Source organism: Fundulus heteroclitus, chromosome 14 (genome assembly GCF_011125445.2).
Source record: "Fundulus heteroclitus isolate FHET01 chromosome 14, MU-UCD_Fhet_4.1, whole genome shotgun sequence".
NCBI classification, from domain to species: Eukaryota; Metazoa; Chordata; class Actinopteri; order Cyprinodontiformes; family Fundulidae; genus Fundulus; species Fundulus heteroclitus.
In genome coordinates, this window is record NC_046374.1 from 14,995,627 (window position 1) to 15,019,900 (window position 24,274).

A 24,274-nucleotide genomic window follows, 5' to 3' on the forward strand; every position below is an offset into this window, starting at 1 on the left:
CATTAATATTTGCACCTTCGTTGTTAATCATAACTCAGTTGAACAGTTCCTGGAAGGAAGCAAATATAAAGTAAAAAAAGGGAACGTTTACAACTTCGCACTGAGAGGTTTGTCGCTTCTGTTTTAGTTCAGCTGTAACTCATTTTTGTTGAAGGTGATGTTAGAAGGACACGATGAACAAAAGGCATGATAAGCAAACATTTAAAAAGGATGAGGTTGGAAGGGGTGCAGCGGCCGCCTCATATACAGAGACTATAATTTCACCACGCAGCTGTCCGCGGTTCACAACAGAGGTCAGGATCCCCCCCCCCAAACAAAATACCTCTTTGATATGTTCATGGGTCATAATCCAAAGCTCGACAGCCAGTCAGAGGCCTTTTACTTTTTTAGGTTCAGTTGATTTTTTTACTAATTTTTCTCAAAGATGTGGACCACTTTCCCACTTAGCCATTCCACAGATGTTGTTTATGTTCTTTCACCCGACACTAAAGAGACGCGTCAGCTCAGAGCCCCACAATGCCCAGAGCGGCCTCTGGCTTCTCTGAAGGAGGACATGGTGACCGGACTCAGGACGTCCTCAAAGTGCTCCTTTAGACACCGAACCATATCGTCAGTCTGGGGCCACAGTTCCCCACCAAAACCAGTCACACCCTGGCAAGAGCTCTGCTTTCCTTCCAGTCGTAGAACAGATTTCCAGAACTTCCTTAAGGCAAACTGGAAGTCGTTGTACTCCTGGGTTTGGGCCTCCCAGTCCGTCTGGCCACTGGCTGCATATCCGTCACAAACCAGCTGAAATAAATATTAATTTGGATGGTTAAGCAAACTTCAATCAAATACGTCTTATTTATTTACTATAACTGTCTAGCAAAGGCTCACATTTAAAGATGAATCAATTTCACTGTTAACATCAGGCTTATTATATGTTGCCTGTTTTTGGTTGCTCCTTTACAAAATCCTGTATGCATTCATAAAATGTTACAACAGAATTAACAGAAGCATATATACAATATTCTCAGCAATAAACTGTTATGAAAATAAAATGCCTTTAAGCATTAGAAACGTTTATTTCCATTTATTATAGGTAAACAAGCTTTGGAAAACGAGGAGGAGAAATGTCCCTTTTAAAGGTCAAGAGTTTTAGTTAAAGAGTTAAAGTTATTCAATTATGTGTGATTTACATAGATTAGAAGGCTAAAATATCCATAACAGACATAACCATATACATTTTAGTGTACAGCATAGGAAATAATTTTTCCAGTGTTCTCCTATCTAGCTTTCGTTAAACTCTCCACCAGACAGACGGGCGTTTTTTTTTTTTCAGCCATTATTTGTTCCACACAGGGATGCGGGTCTGTCTCGGAGCCACGCCGCTGGGGCAGACTTGGTACGGCGAGCTGGTCTTACAGCACTCACTCTTTAGTTTCAGGCACACGAAGCAGAAGGTTGTGCGGCAGCGAGGACACGTTACGTTTTTACAGTACATTTGGTTGTGCTCCACCTTCATGCCGCACACGGGACAGGCTCGTACCGACGGGCAGCTGGTGACGCCCTCCACCTCGGGCAGGCGGATGTTTTTACAGGTGTGCAGCAGCTGCAGGTCCCCGTTGATGCAGCCGTCGTTGTCGCAGCGGTCGGACCGAGGGCCCGGGCCCTTCCACGCCCGGTGGCATTGCCAGCAGAACATGTAGGTCTTCTTCTGGTCGGCTGTGCAAATGACGCACTCGACGCACAGGTTGGACAGGTCCTTCCTCTCCACCATGGTTTTACACTCTGGACACTGGTGAGGACAGCAGAAAGTTGAGTTTCAGTGTGTTATTTAGTTTAAAAAGGAAAGTTGAGCTGCAGATGTTTTGACGACTCACCGACTGGACCTGGCAGTACTTTGAAACAGACAGGTTGGCCATCGCCTGCTCAAAATGCTCCATTTCATCAGCGCTGAGGTCCGCCAGTCTGCGGACCTCCCGGTACGACCACACTTTATTGCACTGTTTGGTGCCCTCCAACAAAGCAGGACATCTGAACACATAGTCCCCCTTAAAAAAGTAAAACATTGCTCATTTGGAGCAAGAGAACAAAACTTTACTAAGGACCAGAGGCGGACTTAGTGGTCAACAGTCATGTTGACTTTTCTCTTCATTGGTGCTGATCAATCCTGATTTATCGGTATGACGGATTGCGGCAAAGTTAACAACACAAAGCGGGTGTCACTGCCTCGATGCAATCTGCTGGGTTTCCTTAGATAGAAACGTTTCAATCAATCTGTCTGCATAATTCGACTTAACTTCACTTTTTAAACTACCTTGAGACGACCTGTTGTGAATTGGCACTATATAAATATACTGATTTGATTTAACTCAACTCTAATTGTAGTTGATTAATTTACAATGTCTTTCTAGCCATTCGATAAAAAATAATTCTGGTTCCTTTGCTCTTTAGCTATGGGTGTAAGTAACATTTTTTAATTAAAACGCTGCCAATTTATAGATATTTTAGAGAAAGTTTCTCTTTTTAAAACATATATTGCAAGATTTCCAGCCCTAGGAGTGCTCGGGACAACCATGTTTGATCTATGTAAAATCTTTGAAGTTTGTGCAGTTGCTTTTATGTGTTACAGATTTCTGTCCGTTTTCTCAACATCCAGGAACATTTCTGATTTTTCGACCTAGAATTTTATTTTATTTATTTATTTCAGTTTCTTTGAGCAAAAATACAAGTAAGATTTACATTGAAATGTTAAGACATTTTAGTAGTGCTCAAAAGGAGTAGGTAGAAGTTCTGAGAACTTATAAGAACCTACCCCCAATTACAATATTCATGTCATATAACATACGCAGTCTTTTGATAAATGGCATTACTAATCAAAGCACACTTACATGAATACGGTGTCTTATTTTAAAGCAATTGTACAGAAGAAGATATCTAGCAGTACTTATTGAAAATGTTACAAATTATCACATTTAAATGTTTGGGTTACATGCATATTTTTTAAAGATGACATATTTATACCTGCTTTTAAATTGTCTTAGCGTGGTACTCCTTTTTATTTCTATATCTAATCCATTCCACAACACAACTCCTGCTTGGCTGAGCCCCAGACTTTTAAGTGTGGTGTGAATGCCACATCTTCTCAACACATATTCTCCTCTCAAATTGTAATTCTCTTCTCTACTGTTGAACATTTTTTGTATATTGACAGGAAGTAGATCACGGCTTGCTTTGTACACCACAGCAAGAGTTTTAAATTTGATTAAGTCTTCGATTTTCATTATGTGAGATTTTAAGAAAAGTGCATTAGTATGATCTCTGAATCCAACATTATGAATGATTCGTAAGGCTTTTTTCTGAAGTTTGATAAGTGAATCTAGATTACTTTTGTACGTATTACCCCAAACCTCTATGCAATAACTAATGTATGGAAGAACTAATGAATAACCGACATCCCCTTCCACATTTATGTGAACTGAGCTTTCAGCTCCAGATGTTTGTGAAAAAATGCCTCTGTCTGAAATGGGTTTTCAGCAAAACCAAATCATATTTGTGATGCCTATTATTGTTTTATGGAACAATATAACATTAATTTTACCCTTTAACTTCTTTTCACCTTATATTTTGGGGGAAAAAAATTCTCCCTTTGCAGAAACTTGTATATTGTTTCATGTCACTACTCCAGCTTTCATCATTTGAGAACTAAACATCCCTGATTTCTGTTTTACCCATAGTGCTTTTCAAGATATTCAGAATTACATGAAAGATTGAGATATATATTGGTTTCAGATTTTAAATATGCAACTTACAACTGGGTGGATTAAAGACGTTTTTCAATGTTTCTCCTGAAAATAATTGTCCAGGCTTTGAGTTTATTTGACCTTTGAAGCGGCGGCTGTTATGTTCACGCTAGTGGTTAAGACCCTTTCTGGTCAAAGAGTTAAGATTTTCTTTTGAGTATGCATGAAGTGTGAGAAGCATACCTGTTCGAGGAGGCTGAGACACCACCGTGTCAGGGAGTCAGGAGTGACAGCGTGGCCGCAGGACATTTCGGCTCTGAGAGAGCTAAAATCAGACGCTGAGGAGGTGAAAGAATGATGGCTGTCATTCGTTTAAACAAGATAAGTGGCTAAATGAGGCCATTTATTGACCATCAATGACCACAGCTCAGCTAATACCCCCTTTATATCATTAATATTCAACCATTTCTGCATTTATACACCTCATATGATCTAATTGTCCTTACATCTTTAGTTTGGATGACAATACTCTGTGGATAGATTTAGCATAAAAGAACCTAGGGGTCTCATGGAAACTAAATCTTCATCATAATAGCTCACTTTGTAACTGGATGAATACAGGGTATATAAAACGCTGCTAACTAATAATAATTTAATAATCCAGCATTTTCTTTTGCACATCTGCTTCTGTCGTATTACATTTAGCATTTTCACGGCTTGTGTGGTGATTCTAGTGCTGCTGGGGGTTTTGGGGCCCTAAGCAGCAGCCTAGTTTGCTTGTACCTTGGGCCAGCTTTGCATGTCCTTATTGTTCTTATTGCTGAGTCACAGAGAAAGGGAAAAAAAACAACAACAAATGAATAAAATCTTACACATTGGATCCAAGTCATCTCCCCTGTCTACAAACTTCAGAGTTTTGTCGCGTGGGTCGAATTTCTTCTCCAGCGAGTCCTGTCCCCGAACGCTCATGACGATTCTGTGGAAAAATCTGTGTAAACCAAAAAGAAAACAATGCACATCATTCATTCTGTTACACCTCTGACACTCTGGACAAAAACAGGCAGATAAACAGACATTTTCCACCAAATAGACGTTAGTTTCTCCACTTGATTTGGGTTGATATAATCACACTAGTTGTCTGCCAGTAGCCGTAATGTTGTGACTGAGTTGGTGCGGACAAGCCTTCTTAGCAGCTCTCCCCATATTAAAAATGCATTTTATTAGTAGTTTCGTGTCTGGACATGTTTTTAAATGACACGTGTTTCTCACATGCAGGTAGAAACAAAGGTAAGCAGTATCTGTGTGAAACATCCACAAGACTTTATGAGTTTAAAACGTTCTGTAACCATCCCTACGTTGAGCCAAGGACTTTCCAGGTCTACGAGTTATCACACGCAAAACTGACGTGATTTCTATGCCGCTGAAAATAAAGGCTTACAGAGTTATGAGTCACAAAGTGAGCATTTATCTACTGATTCATTAATTAGCAAATTAAACTACAGTGGTGGGTATTCCTTTAAAACTTGACTATATTCTTACGGGGATAGTTTTAATCAAATGAACCGTACAACATGCAAAAAATTATTTAATTGCTGGTGTTTATAGATCTGAGTCAATCACTAAACATAGTTTGAAAGCCTCTGACATGAGTGGCTGTAAACAGACAAATAAACACATTACCAGAAACAATAAAACTGGATCAGTCAGGGAAATCCCTTCCAGCTCACCCTGACCCTGGATTACAGGAACACTTTCCTAAATGGATAAATGATTTGGATCATCTTAGTCTGGTAAAAATAAAATAAAATAGAATAAAATAAAAAAAAAGAGGGGGAGCGAAAAAATTTGGTTGTAACGGAGTTGATGAAAGATTTGAGAAACATGAGAAGAAAACCCTTAAGAAGGCTAAAATCAGGTTATCTATATGTTGCTCCTAAACATGAGACAACATGCATTAGTTCAGTCCTGGGCAGCCATGATTTAGCTTTAGAAGAGTTTATCTAATTTATGAACACATGTTAATAAGTAGAAAGGTATGTTTTTCCTACCTTTTGTTCTGCACTTCTGACAACTTCCCCTTTAAGTTAGAACCCGGAAGTAGAACAGCGACGCTGCCAAACTTAGTTCAGGAGAGGAAATATTATTATTTAACGCAGATTTAAAGGTTTCCAGTGATGTTGTCTGGTGTCTGTGTGACAGCAGACGGTTCTGTTTGTGTCTGCCTGCCTCACCTCATCCTTCCGGGTTCAGACTGGCACCGAAAGCGAAAGTCAGCAGCGTTATAACCCTCAGATAAGCAGTCCGCTCGGTGAGTATCCTCGCGTTTCCCACACCTCCCATCGCTTCTCGCTTAAAGTTACCGCGGCTGTAGGAGGGAGCGGCCGGGACTTCAATCATTTGTCGGCGCTTTGATTCGGTGCATGGAGTCAACCTGTTGGAGGAGGAATGGAGGAGAAGCGTGTTTCCATAACACCTCCAAACAAACCCAGGAGCGCCGCGTTCACCTCCAATCTGTGCTGCTTTACCCTGGAAATGCCCCAAACATCTCACCTTAGCCGTACTATGAAGGTTTGTGTCCTGTTTTATGACGCTGTTCTAATGCGTAAATGTGACGCATGGTACCTTTTAGGCGGGATAATTGTTACTGGTCGACTGCAGCAACTCTCAAAGGCCGAGGCCGATTTTTTATTTATTTATTGAAAATCAGGTCTTAGGTGGGAAGTTGATTTGCTTCCTTTCTTTTATTTTTCTCTGTGGGACTTTTGTGATTCAGTCATTTCTAACATTATGAGTTATTGCACATTAGTTAAAGAAAATGCGTCTTTTGCACATGCCTGTTTTCCACCATCATCCTTATTGATCATTTATCCATCCCTCGGACAGCATTGGGCAGCCACTGTGTGACTCCCGGGGAAGATTCTGGGGCTGAGGGTCTGTTTGGATTTGAACCGGGGAACTTGCAGCAATTACAGGATGCCCTCTATCCACTAGGTCACCACCAAAGACTTTCTATGTCATAGTTTCTAAATAGTGATTCCAAATGTTTCCCAAACAAAACATGGTTCAATATTTTGTAAAAGTTAATTTTACAAATAAAGTAATTTTTGGGATGAATAAAAAAAAATCATGTAAAAAAAAACATGTTGCTGCACATCAGCCAGAAGCAACTTACTGTAAGGGATTTCTTAAAACTTTTTCTGGATATAGTACAAGTTTGATGCCATTGGTTCCTATTGGATGGATCCAACTAAGCCAGTACCCCTCATAAAAAAAAACAGGCTACCCCTGTCTCAATTTATTAAACTTTCCTGTTTTAGATCACTTAGATTTAGATCGCCAAATTTTAAGTTTGCTGAAAGCCAGAATAGTTAGCTATTAAAAAAAAGGATTTCTTTAAATTCAGAAGATTTCATGCTGTACAATTACTTTGTCTTCCACATGGAAATGCCTAGCTGTCCCAGCTGTGCTCAGTCCCACTGCTTACTTCTTTTATGTCACAGAAAAATAAAAATTAGCCAATTTAGCTCTTTTTCCTCCTTGGGTACATCCTCCAAAGGCCACAGTTATACCCAAGTTATATAAATAACATGGGAATGTGCGGCCATCATACTGTTCAGGGATGAGATGGGCTCTGTGCTGCAGAGATCAGTGGTGCTGAAGTGTGAAATGCGCTAAACAACCACAGAATAAGAGCAAATGACCTAGTGAAGATGGTGGCCAAAGCTGGTAAGACGGCACAGTGTCGTTGTCCACAGAATAACAAGTCCTGTGCCGACCTGGACTGAAAGACAACTCGGTGAAGCTGACATTACTCCAGTTGTAACCTAAAATGCCAGCTTACAGTTACAAATGCAGTCAGGGACAAAGACCTTAAACCTTGCAGACATATCTTGTAGTCTTATTAAACTTAATTTGAAACATTTGGCCATAATGATTGTTACATATGGAGAAAAAAGGGGGAACATTGGGAGAAACCATCTCAACGGTGAAGTACAGGAGTGGCAGCATCATGCTGTGGCGTTTATTTTCCTGCAGGAGGCGCTGGTGCACCTCAGAATAGATGGAATCATGAGGACTAGAACATTATGTGGAAATATTGAAACAAAAATCTTAAGACGTCAGCCTGGAAGTTAAAGCACGGGCACAAATAGATCTTCCTCTCTGGGACAGACCCCAAGCACAACACTAGATCATTTCCAAAGTGGTTTAAGGAAAACAAAGTACATTTTTTGGAGCAACCGTCACAAAACCTTGAAATCAGACCAACGGGAAATTGACAACACATATTTCGAAATATGCTTGCCATGATCCTGTCCTGCTTGTGTGTTGTCATCATGAAACATTTTAATTGGTTCTCTGAAGGATTTTTCTTGACACGTGAAATTGTTTTATATTAAAATCCATATTGCTGTTTATTTTTTTGTCCCCTCTCAATAGGATGAACCCACACACGTCCGAGAAACATTCAAATGCAAAGATGTCAAAACCTCGATTTAAAGTCCAGAAACATGAATCGCGTCACTCTAAAGAGATTCACACAGAAACTGGAGAACTTGGCTGTCTCAGGTAGGCGAGGTGCAGATCCTCGTGGAGGGATTCAGCTGGCGGCTAAAATAGCCTGAGCGTTGTTATAATTCTGCCGTGTTTTATAGATTACCAGGGCCTGCGCAGTCCTGGTTTGACCTGCTATCTGAACAGCGTCCTGCAGGTGCTTTTCATGACTGAAGAGTTTCGGGAAGCCGTGACAAGGTTTGGAAGCCCAGCTCTGTGCTTTTGGAGAAAACCAACGTTGATTATGTTTTTTTTTTTTAGTCAGTGTTTATAGCGCGCCATGAAACGTGCTATTCAGATCCAGGGTCTCTTTTAACCAGAGAGGATTAATGATGTTGCTGTGATAATCAGAAAGCTCACAATTCTGAATGTATTTAGATAAATAAATTTAGAAGTGTTTCTTAGAGTGATTTCTAGAGGGATTCTTTTCAAGCTGTATGCAAACGAAATTTCGTTCTGTACACACTTTGTGCATGCAAAATGATAATAAAGATATCTATCTATCTATCTATCTATCTATCTATCTATCTATCTATCTATCTATCTATCTATCTATCTATCTATCTATCTATCTATCTATCTATCTATCTATCTATCTATCTATCTATCTATCTATCTATCTATCTATCTATCTATCTATCTATCTATCTATCTATCTATCTATCTATCTATCTATCTATCTATCTATCTATCTATCGTGATATAAATAAGCTCTCTAAGCGCTAATTTCCTTCTCTCCTAACTGCGGTGCAGAGATTACTGTGACAACCAGACGACCATTGATCCCCACCTGGGCGAGCTGTTCTCTGGTCTAGAAGTAGAAATGGCCAAAACACACAACATCGCAAAAAGACTGGGGATCAGAGACGGTAAGGTGGGATTCAGCAGAGGTCACGGAGGCTACGTTCACGCTGCGGGTCTTCATGCTCAGTTCCGATCTTTTACCGAAATCTGATTTATTTGTTTTTTTTCTTGAGGTGGCCGTTCACGCTGCCATTAAATGCAACCGTCATCACACTTCTGTCTGAACGGTTCAAGACCGCAGATAACAGAAGGAGACGTCACACAGCGGCGCAATGTTTACAGAAGTATTGGTGAATGAAATTGTTTCTAGAAGTGTTTTGTTAAGATAAAAACACGGATACCAACCGGCATCTCTCCTTATTATTAGAAACCTGTTGAGCAATGCAAGCCGACAATATTAAGACCCCATCGTAGTAAGACTAAATAAGGTAAGAAGAAAGCAGCGCGGCTATTAATGGTCTCCTATGAAGCGCTGACTGCTACTACCGTTTGTGGATGTGTAGTGAGTACCACACATGGAAGTGGCGCAAATCAGATTTTTTTCGGGGGTGAAAAGATCGGATTTGGGCCGTTCACCCTGTCATAAAAAAGACACATATAGGTTGCATATTTGCAAAAAGATCGGATGTGGGTTGGGTTTCCCTGCTGTGTGAACGTAGCCTAAGAGACGCAGTGATCCTCTAAGTCCTGAGAAACGATTCATCTCTCTGTTTGTCTCCCCCGCACACTTCTGCTTTTAGTTTACGAGCAACGTGACGCTGCTGAGTACTTTGAGAAGATCCTCTGTCAGACCAGTCCAGAGGCGTCTAAGGTAGAAACACGTTTCTGTTTATTAGCATAAATGGACCGAGTAGCTCTGCTGGCGTTTGGCTCAGAGGTGATCGGTGTTTTTACAAATAAAAAGGTTCTTGCTAAACTAAAGAAACTAGATCAATTTGTCATAAATTCATTACTGATAATCATGTGTAGGTGCAATAAAATAAAACAATTCAGTGAAATGTTAAAGTTTTAAATCTCATTTTTAGGGCTGGGTGAAGTGGCTTATAAATAATTGATCTAATTTTATTTGACCAAATCCAATCAATCGATCTTTCCCGCCTCCCTTTCATTTCATTAAAACAAACAACAGAAATGATTTCTAAAAAAAAAAACTGCTTTTATTTCATTCATCTCGTCCCATAGTTGACCTGAACTGAAAGTGCAACTAAATGCAAGCTGTGAACCATGCTTATTAAACAAGATGGCAGCCCTGCTGTTGTGGACGAGGAAAATATAACAAAATGTTTCGCTGCTAGCAGTTTCTCACAGTGAGCTTTTTCAGTATACGTCTAAGAACAAGCTTCACTTCAAATTGAAACTAACCTAAGCAAACAAAACAACTAGATGAATAATTAAAGTGCCTCATCTTAGGGTAAAAAAGTGTATTTTGACAATATATTGTTTATTAAACAGATGTATAACATTTAATGCTATAACAAGACTATTTGTCGCTTCAGGACTGATATTGTGCAAAGTTTAATGCTGCTGCTTCAGCATTTTTTTGCCTGACGAGTTGCACTGGCAAAAAAAATAAAAAAATAAACAAATCTAGATATTTCCAAATATTTTTTTCTTCATAAATTGCAAGTTCAAATAAATCAATGACATGGATTTATCATCCCAGCCCTACTTTAATAGAAGATGTATCTGCATAGAAGATGTATCTGAAGTAGAAACCAATAATTATTTTCTCTTTTTTAAGCCTTGAAGTGTCACAGGAGCAACAGTAACTTCCCTCTTCTCTTTAGATCTTCAGAGGCGAGCTGCATCATAAAACCACGTGCCTCAAGTGCTACCAGACGAGCCAGTCAAGCAACTTCTTCTGGGTCCTACCGCTGTCCATGGGAGATCCAAAGTCTAGAACCTTCTGTGTGGTACTACATTTCCTTTTTAACCAGAATAAGACTTCCAGCTGGTGTTTCACTCAAAAGAGAAATAATCTACAGGGTTAACCGGTCTCCCCTGTTCGCAGCTGCAAGGTTTGAAGAATTTCTTCAAGGCTCAGAGAGTCAGCGAGGACAACCAGATCTTCTGCAGCCGTTGCAACAAAAAGCAGGACGCCGACACTGTGAGTCGGGTTTCCTTTTGTCCATGATCTGTTTCTCAAACGGTAGCCGTCTCCTCTACATGCAGCTGTTTTGGTCGCACCACGCAGGAATACGAGATGACGCACCGTCCAGATGTTCTGACGCTGCTGCTGAAGAGGTTCTCCTTTGATTATCGGCGGGGCCGCTACGTCAAGCTGCACTGCAAAGCTGATGTGGCCCAGGCGCTGGAAGTCCAGGTATGTCTGTCCCAGCATCCGCACACGCAAAGCGCTTTCAGGTTCTGTTTTAAGGCGTTCCCTTCCAACCCGTCAGAGTCGCAGGTACGACCTCTACGCGGTGGTTCACCACTACGGCGATCTGATGGGAGGACATTACGTCGCAGAGATCAAATCTTTTGAAACTGGAAGCTGGTACCGCTTCGATGACAACACTGTCAGACGTGTAAGGCCAGCGTTTTTTCTTTGTTCATACGTGGCGGAGTTTTAAACGCTGCTGAACACAACTTCTTATTTTCACTCTTCCAGGTCAACAAACCTTGTCCTGAAGATGCAACTCAGGACTCAAGGTAACTAGACCCCATGGTGGATATTATCTGAAGCTGTCAGCTGATATTTTCAAATAAAAACTGCCCTGCTCCTGATTTTTAACCATGTTGCTGTTCTCACATCCCGTTAACAGCTCAGAGACAGCGTATCTCCTCATGTACAAAATGGGTAAGTTTTTTTCAAACTATTTAGGGCTAAACTTGTTCATTTCAGCACATGTTAGAATTTGAAGTTAGTGCTCTGCAAAGGTCATGAATGGCTGACTGAAAGATCGATTGAAAACGTTTACCGTATTTTTCAGACTATAAGGCGCACCATACATTTTTGAGAAAATGTAAGTATTTTAAGTGTGCTTTGTAGTCTGAAAATTCAGTAAGTGAACATAAAACAACCGGAAATAAAAAATCAATACCACTGTATCATTAATTCAATTCAATTAAATTTTATTTATATAGCGCCAATTCATGAAACATGTCATCTCAAGGCACTTTACAAAGTAAAAATCTATCATATTATACAGATTGGTCAAAAATTTTCTATATAAGGGAACCAGCAGACTGCATCAAAGTCCCGACAAGCAGCATTTACTCCTGGAGAAGCGTAGAGCTACAGAGAGAGTCGTCTGCATTGTCCATGGCTTTGCAGCAATCCCTCATACTGAGCAAGCATGAAGCGACAGTGGAAAGAAAAACCATCAGCAGAACCAGGCTCAGTATGAACGGTCATCTGCCTCGACCGACTGGGGTTACAGAAGACAGAGCAGAGACACAACAAGAGAGACAAAAAAGCACAGAAGCACACATTGATCCAGTAATCTGTTCTACATTAGATGGTAGTAGCGGGTGAGCCGTCTTCTCTGGATGATGTCACAGTTAACAGAACGTCAGACCAGGTGTACCTACTATGAAGAAAAGAAAGAGAGAGAACAGAAAGTTAAAAGCTGAAATGACGACAGTCATTTCAATGCAAAGCAAATCTGGAGAACAGTAGAAATCAGTAGAGTGAGAAAAATAGGCCCTGATGTCCTCCAGCAGCCTAAGCCTATAGCAGTAAAACTATAAAGGTAGCTCAGAGTAACATGAGCCACTCTAGTTATAAGCTTTGTCAAAAAGGAAAGTTTTAACATTAGTCTTAAAAATAGATAGGGTGTCTGCCTCACGGACCAAAACTGGGAGTTGGTTCCACAGGAGAGGAGCCTGATAGCTAAAGGATCTGCCTCCCATTCTACTTTTAGAGACTCTAGGAACCACCAGCAGACCTGCAGTCTGAGAGCGAAGTGCTCTGTTAGGAACATACGGGGTAATCAGAGCTCTGATATTAGATGGAGCTTGATTATTAAGGGCTTTATACGTTAGAAGGAGAATTTTAAATTCTATTCTTGATTTAACAGGAAGCCAATGAAGGGAAGCTAAAATAGGAGAAATATGATCCCTCTTGTTGATTTTCATCAGAACTCTTGCCACAGCATTTTGGATCAGCTGAAGACTTCGAACTGCATTTTGTGGACTTCCTGATAGTAAAGAATTACAATAGTCCAGCCTTGAAGTAACAAATGCATGGACCAGTTTTTCAGCATCACTCCTGGACAGAATGTTTCTAATTTTGGCGATATTCCGGAGGTGAAAAAAGGAAACTCTGGAAACCTGTTTAATATAGGATTTAAATGACATGTCTTGCTCAAAAATAACACCAAGATTTTTTACTTTATTACGAGAGGTCAAGTTAATGCCATCCAGATTAAGTGATTGATTAAGAGAATTTAAGTGCAGAAAATTTAAAGTCATCCACCTTTTGATGTCATCAAGACATGACTACAGTTGAAGTAATTGATTGGATTCATCAGGATTTATGGATAAATATAGCTGAGTGTCATCAGCATAACAGTTGAAATTAATCTTATGCTGTCTGATAATTTTGCCGATTGGAAGCATATATATAGTAAAGAGAATTGGTCTAAGGACTAAACCCTGTGGTACTCCACAGGTGACCCTAGAGTTTGAAGATTTATTATTAACATGAACAAACTGGAATCTGTCTGACAGATAAGATTTCTAATGCTATATGATGATGCAGCTATTGCATAACAGAAGCAGAAACTAAGAAAAATGTTCTAACATTTGACAGGAATGTGGCAGCAACCAAAAGTACATTTTATATGTACAGAAAAGTTGTGTTTCATACTATTTACAATATGTCTAACACTTTTTAGGATTTATATTGTACCAGTCACCTGGCATAACCTGTTTTCTACCACAATATGCCAATTATTGGGCATCTTTTAGACCAAATAGGAATGATATTCATGAAATGAACGACCTGCACGGATCATGTGAGAGGAGGCCCCCTACTGGCCAATCTAAAGAATGCGCCTGTGTTGCTGAAGTGGTTTGTAGGAGAAAAACTGGGCTGCATGTATTTGGGTGGACATTTTTACACACAGAAACAAATAAGTAACCATAATATTATCCAACGGAGCAGTTTAAGATGCACCCCTTTGGTTGGTTTTCGTTGCAGATTTTTGCCACATTATGAGCCCTTCTGCAGAACCTACAGCAGATAATTGGACTCTGTTACCTAAATTATTTTTTTTTAAGTGGTAAACAAAAAGATTTGCACTTCTTATCAAGCGCTGCTTGAATTTCTATAGTAATTCTGCCAAAGACCTGTTTTTTTTTGTAATAAGAGGTCCTCTGCTGTTTGTTTGTTAAAACTCTGCCTGTTTCTGTTCAAAGCGAGAGGACGGGCCAAGAAGACTGATGGAAGTGCTCCTTCGGATGAAACGGGAGACGGGTGCAATGAGGCAGAACCGAGAGAAGGTCTAGTTTCCGAACATCTCCTGAAAACCGAAAGCCAAAGAGGAGCAGGCGTTCGGCATTTAACCAACGAGCTGACGGGAGAGGATGCGTCCAAGAAGAAACGTTCAGGCTCTATCAGAAGAGGGAGGGGACCATCGAACCAAATCCCAGCGCAGGTGATGCTACAGGGAGGCCCGTGGCTTCCAGCAGACACTGATTCTATGCAGCAAATGAGCTTCAGCAACAGAGACACATCCTCATATGAGACGTTTCATCAAAGACCTGTCTCTGCTACTAACGGTATAGGAGCAAACGCGCCCAGGGGAAGAACGAGCAAGAATGCTACAAAGACCGTAACAAACAACCATCTTTATAATCGCAGTCCTATAAGAGGAAGAAAAGAGTCTGCAGAGGCTCCAGCTGTGGCAGCAATACAAAAAAACGACCCGACCAATGCTAAAACCTGGGGTGTGGACAACTATAATGCAAAGTCAACGCCTCTTTACTATTCAGCCTCATCCTCGACAAGATCCTCACCGTCTTTCAGAACAGGAACTGGACCCAGTGTCCCAAATCATAAGGCAGCAGCAGAGCAAAGATCTCTGAAAGTAAAAACACAGCGAGTCTAGGCAAGGAGACTGTCAAACCGTCCAAACCCAAAATAAACAAAACGTGTTTAAATATGAAGGTTCTGTTGAGTATTTTTGCAACAGCGAGGAGCAATGACGGCACGTCATGAGAGCTGAATAGACGAGCATGTCTGAGCATGTATGATATTTTCAGTGCCGCTAATTCTCCAGATGCTTAAACTTATCACTGTGGGGAGAATTTGTGAAGCTGATTTAGTATTTAATTGAGGCTGGCTCGATAACACCGCTCTGATTTACGTTTAACCGAAGCTGTACGTTGGTGTACTTTAATACGGGAAAAATAGTGATTGATTTACAAAACCCTATATATATAAAAAACAAACAAACTCTGAGGCCCTCACAGAACAGCAGGAATTAAACTTCAAGAGATTAAACGATACACGGATGGAGTCCATTACCAGGACAAAAAAAATGCAACATGGATACGTTACAGCTGCAAAGCAGAATTTCAAATTATTAATCAAAGTTCCGAAATGTCAAACTTAGATAAGATTTTTCCAACAAAATGAGAATGTATAATAGAACCACAACAATGGGAAGCTTGTTGATAAAGCCAGCCAGGCTTCCTGTGAACTAGGCAGGCGCCCTGGAACGATGTAAATACGGCAGGTCCCACGCAGCGATCTACTAGCAAACATACCGAGGTGTGGTAATAAAACCCATAAAGCTGAGCAGGGAGGACTAGGAACACCTGGGTTCAGAGAGACTTTAACCAGACTCAAAGCATGTTTGTAGATCAGTTTAGGTGAAACCCTCGTCTGACAGCTGGAAGGACCTCTAGAGCCTCAGACCTAAAATCCATGGATGTGGTAACGTTCTTACTCTAAATTGAGAATGTTAGATAACGGTATGATTTATTTTCTTTGTATTTCAGTGACAAACCTGGTGAACTGCAGGGTTATTGTCGGTCTGTACTAAATGGCTCCTATCCTTGTTTTTCTGATAAAAGAATGTATCAAAAATCCTCTTAGTAGGTTAAACCTGCCAACTTATCATCCATCCATCCATCCATCCATCCATCCATCCATCTTTTAACACGTCTATCACTATTGGGATCGTGAGGGATGCTGGTGCTTATCTCCAGCTGTCAAAGGGCGAGGGGCGGGGTACACCCTGGTCAGATCGGCAGTCTATCGCAGCCAACTAATCATTATATGGCTTATAAAGGAGCTCCACTTTTAAACATTGTTCAGAATTCATGGTTCCCACCGTTACAGCAAGCGAACACCACCACACCACCACCACCATGTTTGACGGCGGGTTGGATGTTCTTCTTCTGAAGTGCTGGGGTAGTTTCACTCCAGATGTAACGAGACGCACACATTCCACAAAAAAAAAAATAAAAAAAAAAATAAAAAAATAAAATAAACATTGTTCAGGGCTTTTTGCTGTTGAGGTGAAGGATTTGGAAAGTTGCCTAAAATCAAAAGTAGACTTTTTATTATCGTCTGCGTAGCAAATTAAACGGGACATTTCCCAGTCATTCAGGTTAGCCATAGTTAAATCTTTGCACCCGACTCTGAAGATGATTCAGCTTTTATCGGAACCAGAACCTCACTTCAAGATGGTAATTTTTGTAAGCCCGGTAAGGTTCTCTTTGTGGGTCTCAGATTTTACCGATGTTTTCATTGCAACGTCAGCGTCCCTTTGAATCAGGGCCGTGATTTTCCTGTTTGTTCTCTTTTTCCCCTTTTGTGTCTTATGGCCAACATTTATGTTCCTCACATGTAGCTTTTATATATTTGGCTTAGAAATGCTATTTATCTGTTGATACTCTTTGACTTAAGCTGGCAATAAATATTCACTTTAAAATCAAAATGCAGTGTCTCTGATTTTCTGTGTTTGATAACTAAGCAGTAACTCGTGTTAAATAAGTTTAATTAGACCTAAGCGTCATCAAAGGGTGATCGGAGCCTCTGCAGAACTGTTGGGTTTACTGTAGGATCTCATGCCTTGTTAACCACTGCGGTCAAGTGAGCCCTCACTTGATTTTGTTGGTCTCGCAAACACTAAGGATTACGGCACAGACGGCTGGGACTATTTTTCAAAATAAAAGCAGCATGTTCGCGGTTTATCGACTACGTCTTTTCACACATATTTACATTATTTATGATATATTTATATTCATGCTTCATGTGTCATTTTTTTTCCATTATTCTGGCCTGCTGGTGAAAATGGAAATATATACTTTGGTCACACTCTTGAGCCTCAAAGAACTTATTTTTTCCAGGTGACTACCTTCACTTACAGATGACAGATGATGATCTCCAGAAGTCCATCTACATGATTTGTGATTTAAAAATAAAAACATTTAAAAACCCTTACATTGACTCAAGTTAACCAGTTTTGACAATATTAAACCTCCTTATGTTGCTCAACAACTTACATCCAAATGTGATGTAGAATTGAACAATAAGAGCCACTTGAAATCAGTATATATTAAGTAATTATTAAATAAGTTTCTGTCGCTCTAGCAACTAAATACTAGATAATCAATTGATGATTCCACTTCAACATGATAGTAGAACACCCCCAGATGTGGCTCAACAAGTTTCAGACAATTCTGATGTGGCATTTCAAAATAAGAGCCATTTGAAACTGCTATATATTAACTCATTGTTAACAAATTTGCTGCTACTGCAGCAACCAAACCGTAGATAATCAGTGGATGCAACCACTTCAGCATGATAGTAGAACACCCCCAGATGTGGCTTAATAAGTTTCAGACAATTCTGATGTGGCATTTCAAAATAAGAGCCATTTGAAACTGCTATATATTAACTCATTGTTAACAAATTTGCTGCTACTGCAGCAACCAAACCGTAGATAATCAGTGGATGCAACCACTTCAACATGATAGTAGAACACCCCCAGATGTGGCTCAACAAGTTTCAGACAATTCTGATGTGGTATTTCAAAATAAGAGCCATTTGAAATAGCTATATATTAACAAATTATTAACAAAGTTGCTGCCACTGCAGCAACTAAACCGTAGATAATCAGTGGATGCAACCACTTCAACATGATAGTAGAACACCCCCAGATGTGGCTCAATAAGTTTCAGACAATTCTGATGTGGAATTACAAAATAAGAGCCATTTGAACTTGCTATATATTAACTAATTATTAACAAAGTTGCTGTAGCTGTAGCAACTAAACCGTAGATAATCAGTGGATGCAACCACTTCAGCATGATAGGAGAATATCCCCAGATGTGGCTCAACAGGTTTCAGACAATTCTGATGTGGCATTTCAAAATAAGAGCCATTTGAAATAGCTATATATTAACAAATTACTAACAAAGTTGCTGCCACTGCAGCAACTAAACCGTAGATAATCAGTGGATGCAACCACTTCAACATGATAGTAGAACACCCCCAGATATGGCTCAACAAGTTTCAGACAATTCTGATGTGGCATTTCAAAATAAGAGCCATTTGAACTTGCTATATATTAACAAATTATTAACAAAGTTGCTGTAGCTCTAGCAACTAAACCGTCGATAATCAGTGGATGCAACCACTTCAACATGATAGTAGAACACCCCCAGATGTGGCTCAACAAGTTTCAGACAATTCTGATGTGGAATTACAAAATAAGAGCCATTCTAAATCTCTATATATAAAGTGATTTTGACCAAAGTTGCTGTCATCATTTAGTCACTCTGAACCAAGTTGTTGTCGAGGTTGCTACTTTTGTGTACGTTTTCAGAGAAAATTTTAACATAAAAGCTATCATTGAGATTCGCTCTGGGTTGGTCAGCAGCATATTACCCCCACTATACACAGTTTTGGTACAGAGCTTTTGCCTCAGCAACCAGCCTGGCGCCTGCTGCTTGGACTGCTGGTACCTATCAGCTGCTTCCAGAGTCCCACAGGCCAGAAAGCCAGACAGCTTGACAGCTTTCCTCATCACCGGTGTACACCAGAGAGGCCCATAGGGTGGGGCCCCGGTGACCTGCGACTGGGCGAGGGAACATTGCGTTCATTAGTTTCATTCATCATAAGGGGTCTTTAGGCTGCTCTTTGTCTGGTCCCTCATCTAGGACCCGTCTGCCTTGGGTGAGCCTACTAGGGTCATTAAGCCCCTGACAGCATAGCTCCTAGGATCATTGGGACACTCAAACCCCTCCACCGTGATAAGGTGGCAGTCCAGGGGAGGGGTAGTGCAATACAGTTACTCTTAATAACAAAATTAATAGTTGTCATGGTTTAGTTTGGGTCTGACTTTGTTCCCTGTTATTTTCCAGTTCCTCTTCCTCTCACTCAGCTCACCTTCCACTCCCTCAGCAAACAGTCACACCTGTTAGACTTTAATTAGTCAGAACTCACTCCACCTGCCAGCCTCCCCACATAAGCTTCCCTCAGTCTTCTCTTCCCCGCCGGTTCGTCATCATTCTCCACTCATTCCACGTCTGTAAGCCTACTTTGCTCCCTGTTTAGTTGCTGGAGTTCCTGCCACTTCTGTGTCTCAAGTGAAGTCTCTGCTAGCTGCTGGATTTAAGGCTACCTCTCTGCTATATGTAAGGCCTCTGCTAACTGGACTGCCTGCTACCCCTGTGCCCCAGGTTTGCTCTCTGCTCTGTTGCTGGACTGTCTGCTACCCCTGTGCTCCAGCAGCCCTACATCTCAAGAACTCTCTCTGGTCCTCCAGCTCCTGCTCCCATCTACACCCCAGTACAGCCTCTCTGGTTTGCTCATCCGCTACTCATCTTTCTTTCAATAAACTCTCAGAAATAAGCTCTGTGAGTGTGTGTGTGCTCTGTCTAGGTTCATCAAGACTAATCACGACAATAGTGGTTGCTACAAAAGATAACTTACCCGAAAAAACTAAATATTTTATGTTCATAAGGAAGAATAACAGTAAACGTTTGTACACTACAGATTGTTACAGTAGATTGCAGATTGTTCCTTCTGTCATGCTTGGCCCCAATAGGGCCAAACATGACAGAAGATGGATAGATGGATGACCCCGCTCTGAAAGTTTACGTGGCCTAACACTTCGTGGCGGAGGTGCTGTCATTGCCAAACGCTTTAATTTTGTTGTGATGCAGTTGACTGAAGAATATTTAGGAGTGAGGACATTTCATGACTGGATTTGTTGCCCAGGTAGCATCCTATCACAGTTCCACGCTGGAATTCACTGAGCTTCTGAGAGCAACCCAGTCTTTCACAAATGATTGTGAAAACAGTCTGTGTGCATAGATGCTTGATTTTACATAACTGTGGCTATGGAAGTGATTGGAACACCTGATTCCAATAATCTGGATGGGTGAGCAAATATTTTTGGAAATATAGTGTATGGCCAATGCACTTAAGGTTTTAACAGTCTTTTATTTTGAAATTCCACATCAAATCTTAATGAGCTTTGTTGAGCCACATCTGGAGGTGTTGTACTGTCCTGCTAAAGTGGCAGCATCAATTGATTATCTACTATTTAGTTGCTAGAGTGACAGCAACTTAGGTGAAAATTACTTAATATGTAGAGATTTCTAATGGCTCTTATTTTTAAATTCCACATCAGAATTGACTGAAACTTACTGAGCCACATCTGGGGGTGTTCTACTATCATGTTGAAGTGGTTGCATCCACTGATTTTCTACGGTTTAGTTGCTAGAGCTACAGCAACTTTGTTAATAATTAGTTAATATATAGCAAGTTCAAAGGGCTCTTATTTTGAAATGCCACATCAGAATTGTCTGAAACTTATTGAGCCACATCTGGAGGTGTTCTCCTATCATGCTGAAGTGGTTGCATCCACTGATTATCTACGGTTTAGTTGCTAGAGCTACAGCAACTTTGTTAATAATTAGTTAATATATAGCAAGTTCAAATGGCTCTTATTTTGAAATGCCACATCAGAATTGTCTGAAACTTATTGAGCCACATCTGGAGGTCTTCTCCTATCATGTTGAAGTGGTTGCATCCACTGATTATCTACGGTTTAGTTGCTACAGCTACAGCAACTTTGGTCTAAATTAGTTAATATATAGCAAGTTCAAATGGCTCTTATTTTGAAATTCCACATCAGAATTGTCTGAAACTTATTGAGCCACATCTGGAGGTTTTCTACTACCATGCTGAAGTGGTTGCATCCACTGATTATCTACGGTTTAGTTGCTGCATTGGCAGCAACTTTGTTAATAATTAGTTAATATATAGCAATTTCAAATGGCTCTTATTTTGTAATTCCACATCAGAATTGTCTGAAACTTATTGAGCCACATCTGGGGGTGTTCTACTATCATGTTGAAGTGTTTGCATCCACTGATTATCTACGGTTTGGTTGCTGCAGTGGCAGCAACTTTGTTAATAATTAGTGAATATATAGCAAGTTCAAATGGCTCTTATTTTGAAATGCCACATCAGAATTGTCTGAAACTTATTGAGCCACATCTGGAGGTGTTCTCCTATCATGCTGAAGTGGTTGCATCCACTGATTATCTACGGTTTAGTTGCTACAGCTACAGCAACTTTGTTAATAATTAGTTAATATATAGCAATTTCAAATGGCTCTTATTTTGTAATTCCACATCAGAATTGTCTGAAACTTATTGAGCCACATCTGGAGGTGTTCTCCTATCATGCTGAAGTGGTTGCATCCACTGATTATCTACGGTTTAGTTGCTAGAGCTACAGCAACTTTGTTAATAATTAGTGAATTTATAGCAATTTCAAATGGCTCTTATTTTGAAATGCCACATCAGAATTGTCTAAAACTTATTGAGCCACATCTGGAGGTGTTCTCCTACCATGCTGAAGTGGTTGCATCCACTGATTATCTACGGTTTAGTTGCTGCATTGGCAGAAACTTTGTTAATAATTAGTTAATATATAGCAATTTCAAATGGCTCTTATTTTGTAATTCCACATCAGAATTGTCTGAAACTTATTGAGACACATCTGGGGGTGTTCTACTATCATGCTGAAGTGGTTGCATCCACTGATTATCTACGGTTTAGTTGCTACAGCTACAGCAACTTTGGTCTAAATTAGTTAATATATAGCAAGTTCAAATGGCTCTTATTTTGAAATTCCACATCAGAATTGTCTGAAACTTATTGAGCCACATCTGGAGGTGTTCTCCTACCATGCTGAAGTGGTTGCATCCACTGATTATCTACGGTTTAGTTGCTGCATTGGCAGAAACTTTGTTAATAATTAGTTAATATATAGCAATTTCAAATGGCTCTTATTTTGTAATTCCACATCAGAATTGTCTGAAACTTATTGAGACACATCTGGGGGTGTTCTACTATCATGCTGAAGTGGTTGCATCCACTGATTATCTACGGTTTAGTTGCTACAGCTACAGCAACTTTGGTCTAAATTAGTTAATATATAGCAAGTTCAAATGGCTCTTATTTTGAAATTCCACATCAGAATTGTCTGAAACTTATTGAGCCACATCTGGAGGTGTTCTCCTACCATGCTGAAGTGGTTGCATCCACTGATTATCTACGGTTTAGTTGCTGCATTGGCAGAAACTTTGTTAATAATTAGTTAATATATAGCAATTTCAAATGGCTCTTATTTTGTAATTCCACATCAGAATTGTCTGAAACTTATTGAGACACATCTGGGGGTGTTCTACTATCATGCTGAAGTGGTTGCATCCACTGATTATCTACGGTTTAGTTGCTACAGCTACAGCAACTTTGGTCTAAATTAGTTAATATATAGCAAGTTCAAATGGCTCTTATTTTGAAATTCCACATCAGAATTGTCTGAAACTTATTGAGCCACATCTGGAGGTTTTCTACTACCATGCTGAAGTGGTTGCATCCACTGATTATGTACGGTTTAGTTGCTGCAGTGGCAGCAACTTTATTAATAATTAGTTAATATATAGCAATTTCAATTAGCTCTTATTTTGTAATTCCACATCAGAAATGTCTGAAACTTATTGAGCCACATCTGGGGGTGTTCTACTGTCATGCTGAAGTGGTTGCATCCACTGATTATCTACGGTTTAGTTGCTGCAGTGGCAGCAACTTTGTTAATAATTAGTTAATACATAGCAATTTCAAATGGCTCTTATTTTGAAATGCCACATCAGAATTGTCTGAAACTTATTGAGCCACATCTGGAGGTGTTCTCCTATCATGCTGAAGTGGTTGCATCCACTGATTATCTACGGTTTAGTTGCTAGAGCTACAGCAACTTTGTTAATAATTAGTATAGCAATTTCAAATGGCTCTTATTTTGAAATGCCACATCAGAATTGTCTGAAACTTATTGAGCCACATCTGGAGGTTTTCTGCTACCATGCTGAACACCTCCAGTAGTCAGCATGGTAGTATAAAACAGCAAAAATGTAGTCAATCTAGAGATTTTTAAATGCCTTTATTTTTAAAACACAAATGATGTAGATGCAGTTTGATGAATAAGTTCTGAAGAACATCATCTGTCATCTGTAAGTAAAAGTAGTCAGCTGTGAAAGAAAACAGTGTTTTGAGAGTTTTTTAGGCTAAAGAGTGTCATATAAAGTATTGCATTAAGCATGGAAACATTTTTAATATATTTAAATATGTGTGGAAACACGTGGTCGATAAACCGCAAACATACTGCTTTTATTTTGAAAAGTAGTCTCAGCCGCCTCTGCCGTAATCCTTAGTGTTTGCGAGACCAACAAAATCAAGTGAGGGCTCACTTGACCGCAGTTAATAACCCTTACCTGCTACAGCTTGCAAAAAGAATTTTGAATTAACGTCCTGAACAATTACAGGAGACAAGTTCAGACACACGTACACAGGTTTCACTGTACACTAAAATGCCGAAGGGAGAGCTCAGATTTCTGCAGAAACCACTTCATGAGCATCAGGACAGGTTCTCAGGTAAAAACGCCACGGGTCATTTACATGCCGTGCCGAAAGCAACGGCACCATTTTTAAATTCATGCCTGTAGTACAAGGATTAGTGAAGAAAGCTAAAAGTATTTAAATAAATAAGAGTTTTTCTGTCTTTGGTTAAATCATATCTTTTCTAACAAAGAAACACAAACATCTTTTTTATTAAATTGCTAATTGAAACCTTGATGAAACCAAAAATGTATTCAGGCTGCTTCTTTTTGGTCAAAGGACAACAAAATAAACTGTCAAATAATCTGGAGCTTGTG

General features: G+C 39.9%; 2 protein-coding genes and 1 long non-coding RNA gene across 4 annotated transcripts; 1 reads left to right on the top strand and 2 right to left on the bottom strand.

Annotated features, from left to right (window-relative positions):
- Window positions 1-124: 124 nt before the first annotated feature.
- On the bottom strand, window positions 125-6,053 carry LOC105916831 (probable E3 ubiquitin-protein ligase RNF217). Of its 2 annotated transcripts, none has more exons than XM_012851455.3 (6): window positions 5,957-6,053; window positions 5,774-5,844; window positions 4,598-4,713; window positions 3,969-4,063; window positions 1,863-2,033; window positions 125-1,777 (listed from the first exon to the last, which is right to left on the bottom strand). In XM_012851455.3, the coding sequence occupies exons 3-6, from the start codon at window positions 4,692-4,694 to the stop codon at window positions 1,325-1,327; spliced, it is 816 nt and encodes a 271-aa protein (XP_012706909.2). In that variant the 5' UTR covers window positions 4,695-4,713; window positions 5,774-5,844; window positions 5,957-6,053; the 3' UTR covers window positions 125-1,324. The 2 variants fall into 2 exon arrangements, with proteins under 2 accessions (XP_012706909.2, XP_021165664.2); XM_021309989.2 differs by lacking the exon at window positions 5,957-6,053 and adding an exon at window positions 5,406-5,480 and having other exon boundaries at window positions 5,774-5,846.
- Window positions 6,054-6,170: 117 nt separating this feature from the next.
- LOC105916830 (ubiquitin carboxyl-terminal hydrolase 47) lies at window positions 6,171-15,194 on the top strand. The gene is made up of 12 exons (XM_012851454.3): window positions 6,171-6,293; window positions 8,163-8,291; window positions 8,378-8,474; window positions 9,030-9,145; window positions 9,821-9,891; window positions 10,868-10,993; window positions 11,092-11,187; window positions 11,275-11,403; window positions 11,480-11,608; window positions 11,692-11,732; window positions 11,846-11,880; window positions 14,445-15,194. The coding sequence occupies exons 2-12, from the start codon at window positions 8,195-8,197 to the stop codon at window positions 15,134-15,136; spliced, it is 1,629 nt and encodes a 542-aa protein (XP_012706908.2). The 5' UTR covers window positions 6,171-6,293; window positions 8,163-8,194; the 3' UTR covers window positions 15,137-15,194.
- An 8,289-nt stretch (window positions 15,195-23,483) lies between these two features.
- LOC118565680 lies at window positions 23,484-23,814 on the bottom strand. The gene is made up of 2 exons (XR_004932526.1): window positions 23,725-23,814; window positions 23,484-23,590 (listed from the first exon to the last, which is right to left on the bottom strand). It is a non-coding gene; the product is annotated as an uncharacterized LOC118565680 (long non-coding RNA).
- Between the last annotated feature and the right edge of the window lie 460 nt (window positions 23,815-24,274).